At 55.3% G+C, this 5471-nt stretch overlaps 1 protein-coding gene across 3 annotated transcripts in view; it reads right to left on the minus strand.

Moving 5' to 3' along the window:
• The window catches only part of BMP8A (bone morphogenetic protein 8a), a 35440-nt gene extending 33789 nt beyond the window's left edge, over positions 1-1651 (minus strand). For all 3 annotated transcript variants that reach the window (XM_012810858.2, XM_023518657.1, XM_023518658.1), the window contains exon 1: positions 984-1651. In XM_012810858.2, the coding sequence (XP_012666312.1) occupies positions 984-1317 (334 nt within the window). In that variant the 5' untranslated portion in view covers positions 1318-1651. The remainder of the gene's footprint in view (positions 1-983) is intronic.
• Positions 1652-5471: the final 3820 nt, after the last annotated feature.

A 5471-nucleotide genomic window follows, 5' to 3' on the forward strand; every position in this document is an offset into this window, starting at 1 on the left:
TTCTCACCTGGGAGATGGGATGAGGACCACGGCTGTGAACAGGGCTGCTGGAGGATCAAGAGTGATGCTGTGGATGAAGGGTGGCAGTGACAAGGGTCCTCAACCTGCTCTCAGCCCCAGGCTCCCTGACCTCCTCAGGCTGAATTGTGGTCCTTGAGTCCCCAGACCCAGCCTGTTGCCTGCTCAGCCCAGATCTCTGCCTGCCACTGGCAAAAACAGGAGGCAAAGCAGATGGGAGACCTGACCAACAGCAAATACTCACGGCTACAGACAACAGAGTTTTCTAGTGGAAGAAAAAATCTTTGAGACCTTTATGAGTAAATGGTCCAAGGTTTGGAGAAAACTGTGTGCAGCCAGGGAAAGACAGGCTTCCCCAGCTGCTGGGACTGGGGGTGACAGGACCACACAGCCCCTGCCCCACAGAGCTGAGAGGCTGCTCCTTCCCAGCAGCTGCCCTGGCCTCTACCCCGCCCAGGCTGGGCGACTCTCCACCGGGAAGAGCCTGCTCTGGACTCAGGGCCTGTGGGTCAGCTCTGGTCACTTTGATGATGTGACCACAGGTTTCCACACTGAACTTTGTCCCTCTCCTCAGTACTGCCCTTATCACAGTGACAGCATCCCAGCCTCTGTTTACTCATCTGTCTCTGTGGCCAGGCTGTCTTCCTGGTGCAGCCCAGGTGGGCGCTGACATCACCTGGTTTCTACCCCCAAGCGGTTAGGGGTGGGGCGAATGCAGTCCCCTGGGAGTCCACACTCCCGGCTGCTCCTGCCCAGGAAGCCTCATGCCCCTCAGACCTCCCCTGACCACAGCAGTCCCCACTCCCCTGTGGGTTGGGTCCATCGCCTGTGACTCCCCGTTTCCAGCTAAGGTCTGGCTCTGTCCACGGCTGCAGCTCACGTTCATTCCCGGAGGGGCTACTTGAGCCCGCAGTCAACACGGTCACCGCCGGGTCCCCGACGCCACCCCAGCGGCCAGCACTCACCCATGTTGACGAAGCTCATGACCAGGTCTGCGCGGCCCAGGCGCCGCTCTGGGGACCCGCCGTCCTCGTCGTCGTCGCCCGCCATGGCGTGGTAGAGGTCCAGCATGAAGAGCGGCGCGGAGGCGGGCAGGCGGGCGGCAGCTGGCGGCGCGCGGGGCCGGGGCCGCCCGGGCAGCCCAAACACCGCCAGAATCTCGCGCTGCATGTCGCGGCGCTCGCGAGCGCCTAGACGAAGCGAGGGACAGCCGGGCGGGGGGCGTGGGTCGGGGCCACCTCCGCCCAGCGCGCACAGCGCCAGGCCCAATAGCCAGAGCGGGCCGGGGCGCGCGGCCATATCTGGCCGGGTGGGACGATCAGCGGGCGCACATCCGCTCTGCGGACCGACCCGAGGCCCTGGGATGCCCCGACGGTGAGCAGATGTCTGGGCTCGACGGCCAGCAGGACCCGGCGGGCGTCACCGGCGGCCTCGGAGAGATCTTCGGAGCAGTCCCAGCACTGCACTTGTCCCGGCCAGTGGCCGTGCGGTCGCAGATGCCACGGCTTCTAGGCAGGGCTACTCCGAAATCTCGGAGTCTGTCACCTCTGTGCTCGCCACTGAGTGTGGGGCCGAGGTCCGCGCAGTGGACAGGGACGACGGGCGAGCTGCGACAGGGATACCAGAGGCTAAAACACACCGCCGTCTGTGCTGCCGGGGGTGTCCGCCGGCGCCCTTAGCCCCGCCCTCTACCCGCCCCTCCCTGGAGGGACCAATGGGACGCGGCAAGGGGCGTGGTCATGGCGCGGGGCCGCCTCTTTGAACAACCCCGAGAGTCTGGTGGGCCTGCCCCTTAGTTCGCAACTTTAGAGTCGCCCTGGGGTCCCACCTGTCCTCGGCTCAGGTATGCCAGGGTGGCGGCAGCGTTAAGGGAAAGCAAGAACCTGCGTTCCTGCGGGGCGTATCCTTGATGCTCTCGCCCAGGAGGAGATCCAGACTCCGGCCAGACACCGGGCCTCAATCCTGTCTGGAGGGGCAGGGCGGATGCCAGCCAAGCCCCGAGGGTGGGGCACATTCCTCTGCCAGCAGCAGCCGGGCCAGGTTCCCCGCCGCCGCAGCACCCTGCCGCCTTCCGGCGCCTTCGCGTGTTCCATTTTTCCCGCGCTGCTGCGGGCTCCTCCTTCCCGACACCTGCTCAGTGGGTCCTCCCGGCGCGCCCCCCTACCCGGCTCCCACGTGCCCGTGGGCAGCACCTCAAACGGGCAGCCCTTGCCAGCCCTCGCTTCATGGAACTTGGTGCTGATCCAGCCGCGCGGAGGAGACCCACACCCAGGAGGAATAACTGGAGACCCTTCACCTTTGAACCTCTTCACAGTTGTCTCTGTGCTCTTAAGAGAAGCACACTCATGGAAACACCTCTAGTGCCTCAGACTTTCTGTACACTTTGCTGTTCCCCAGGTACGCTCTCCCCTAGTTTATTCATTCATAATTAAGCCGCTGCGCTGGAAGTGGCACCTAGAGGCTGGACGAAATTGCTGGAACGTCAGGAAAGGTCAGTGGGAGGAAAGTGGGCAGAGAGAATTGCCTGTGCCAAGGCCCTGAGATTCTAGGGAGTCTAACAATGGCAGGTAACAACTAGGCATGTTCTCAGTGGTGTAGCCCTTGTCCTGTAGCACTTCTGCAATGTTTACAGTTTTTTTTTTTTTTTTTTTTTTTTGAGACAGAGTCTCACTTTGTCACCCTTGGTAGAGTGCTATGGCATCACACCCACAGCAACCTCAAACTCTTGGGCTCAAGCCATTCTCTTGCCTCAGCCTCCCCAGTAGCTGGGACTACAGGTGCCCGCCACAATGCCTGGCTATTTTTTTAGAGATGTGGTCTTGCTCTTGTTCAGGCTGGGCTCCAACCTGTGAGCTGCGGCAATCCACCTGCTTGGGCCTTCCAGAGGACTGGGATTATAGGCATGAGCCACTCTGCCTGGCCAGTATTCACACATTGTTAAGGGATACATACCATTGGAACTCTCTCTTTTTAATCGCTGAGGAAACTGAGGCACACAGAGATTAAAAGACTTTCCCCAGGTCCAACAGTAGTTGAACTGGAACTGGGGCAGGAAGGCACGTGCAGGTTAGCTGTTCCATGGATGCTGGACAGCCCAGGGGACAAATGAACAAGTCTGGAGGGGCTAACCACAAAGGGCCTTATAAGGGGCCTAGATCATGGTCCTGAACACTGAGTGGTTATAGTGTCTCCATGTGGATTTGAGATTAAACCTCCAGACAAGTGTATAATGACCCCCCAAATCACTTTTTGAAGTGATATCCTTAAGAAAGTTTTTCAATCAATATCAGTAAATTTTTAATGCAAATAATCAATTATTGGTTCCTTAAACACATGCCTATTCTTTTACCCAACAGGTAAATTTTCTCACTGCTTTTAAGCTTTATTATTTATTTATTTATTTGTAGAGACAGAGACTTGTAAGCTTTATAAGGACACACCTTTGGCTCGGTGCCTGTGGCTCAGCAGCTAGGGCGCCAGCCACATACACTGGAGCTGGTGTGTTCGAATCCAGCCTAGGCCTGCCAAACAATGACAACTGCAATCAAAAAATAGCCAGGCATTGTGGCAGACACCTATAGTCCTAGCTACTTGGGAGGGTGAGGCAAGAGAATCACTTAAGCCCAAGAGTTTGAGGTTGCTGTGAGCTATGATGCCACAACACTCTACCCAGGGTGACAGCTTGAGACTGTCTCCAAAAAACAAACAAAACACTGAGCTTTGTTTTAAGGATAATACAGATTAGCTGTTGAAAGTGCCCAAGGCAAATAGCCAGGCATTGTGGCGGGTGCCTGTAGTCCCAGCTACTCAGGAGACTGAGGCAGAGAATCACCTGAGGCCAGGAGATGGAAGGTTGCTGTGAGCTGTGACACAAGGGCACTACTGAGGGCGATAAAATGAGACTCTGTCTCTAAAAAAAAAAAAAAAAAAGAATGCCCAAGGCAAGAGCAGAGCCCTGACACAGAGGGGAATATGGATAGGTGGTAGAGAGGCAGGAGTTAGGGCCCTGCAATTGGAAGCAAGTGTAGAGATGGGGAGAGAGTTTACAATGATAATGAGCCTCTAATGATGAGGGGGTGGAGGGGCAGAGGAGAAAGCTCTTTAGGAGGCTGAATCCTCAGGCTTGTTGATGGAGGCAGAAGGCAGAGTCAAGGGGTCATCTCCATGTCAGCGGAGTCAGGGTGTCTGAACCTGTCCATTCCCCGCTGTCTTCTCTGCACCCTCTGCACTCCCCTTGGAGTCCACATCACATCACGCGGGGCTTCAGATCTAGCCTGTAATTCTCAGAGTGCGTTTTGTGTGATGCTGGGCTCCCAGGTAGAGATGCCTGTGCTATGCTGATCCCTGTAACAGAGGTCCTTTCCCTTAATTTAGGATGAGTGGAAATAGCCGTGTTCTCTAAACAATGGGCTTCACATTCCCATATACCTAAACAGCAGGTTTTAGTCTTTGCAAAGAGCCTCAGCGCACAGTTCAGTTCAGCAACAACCACTATGGGCTGTTTTGTGCTGGGATATCGGCCAGAGAAGTGGACGAGTCCCCTTCCCCTGAGTAGCCCCCACTCTAACGAGATGACAATTGGTGAACAGTCATTTCCAGAGGCAGAATGTAAGCTGTGGAGCTAGCAAGGTAGTTCTCTACCTGAAAGGGAACTGAGATGGGGGCAGTTTCTTGGAGAAAGCAGTGTCAAAATAAGGGCTTTCTCAGCTGCCTGGCAACTCTAATCTTGGGCAAGTTATTTAACCTCTCTCAGGCTCAGTTTCTCATGACTGTAGGGTTATGATGGGTACTAAACGGGAGCACTTAGCACAGTCAAAGGCTTATAGTAAGCAGTCAATAAACATTCGAGGCCCCAGCAGACATTCCTTGTTTAGCATTTCTATCACAGAATTGTATTTTAACCCTTTTCCTGGCATCTCTGTATTTCTAAGTCTTAACATGCAGGTGTTTGTTGAAAGGAAATACACTTTCTGTGGGTGTCATGGCCAGTTGAGCATTGCTGCAGAAACTCGGGCAAAATCTTCATTACTCGGTATTGGGAGGCAGAGGTGAATGGATTGCCTGAGTTTGTGACCAGCCTGAGCCAGAGAGAGGCCTCACATCTAAAAATATCCAGGCATTGTGGTGGCCGCCTTAAGTCCCAGCTACTAGAGAGGCTGAGGCAAGAGAATCAATTGAGCTCGAGTTTGAGGTTGCTGTGAGCTGTGATGCCACAGTACTCTACCGAGGGTGACAGAGTGAGACTCTGTCTCAAAAATAAAAACAATAAAATAAAAACCCTCAAAACCAAAGCAAAGTGGCTTGGCGCCTGTGGCTCAAGTGGCTAAGGCGCCAGCCACATACACCTAAGGTGGCGGGTTCGAATCCAGCCTGGGCCCGCCAAACAACAATGATGGCTGCAACCAAAAAATAGCTGGGCCTTGTGGCGGGGGCCTGTGGTCCCAGTTACTTGG

The sequence above is a fragment of the Otolemur garnettii genome, unplaced genomic scaffold, assembly GCF_000181295.1.
Source record: "Otolemur garnettii isolate 467f Iridium unplaced genomic scaffold, OtoGar3 scaffold00144, whole genome shotgun sequence".
Classification (NCBI taxonomy): Eukaryota; Metazoa; Chordata; class Mammalia; order Primates; family Galagidae; genus Otolemur; species Otolemur garnettii.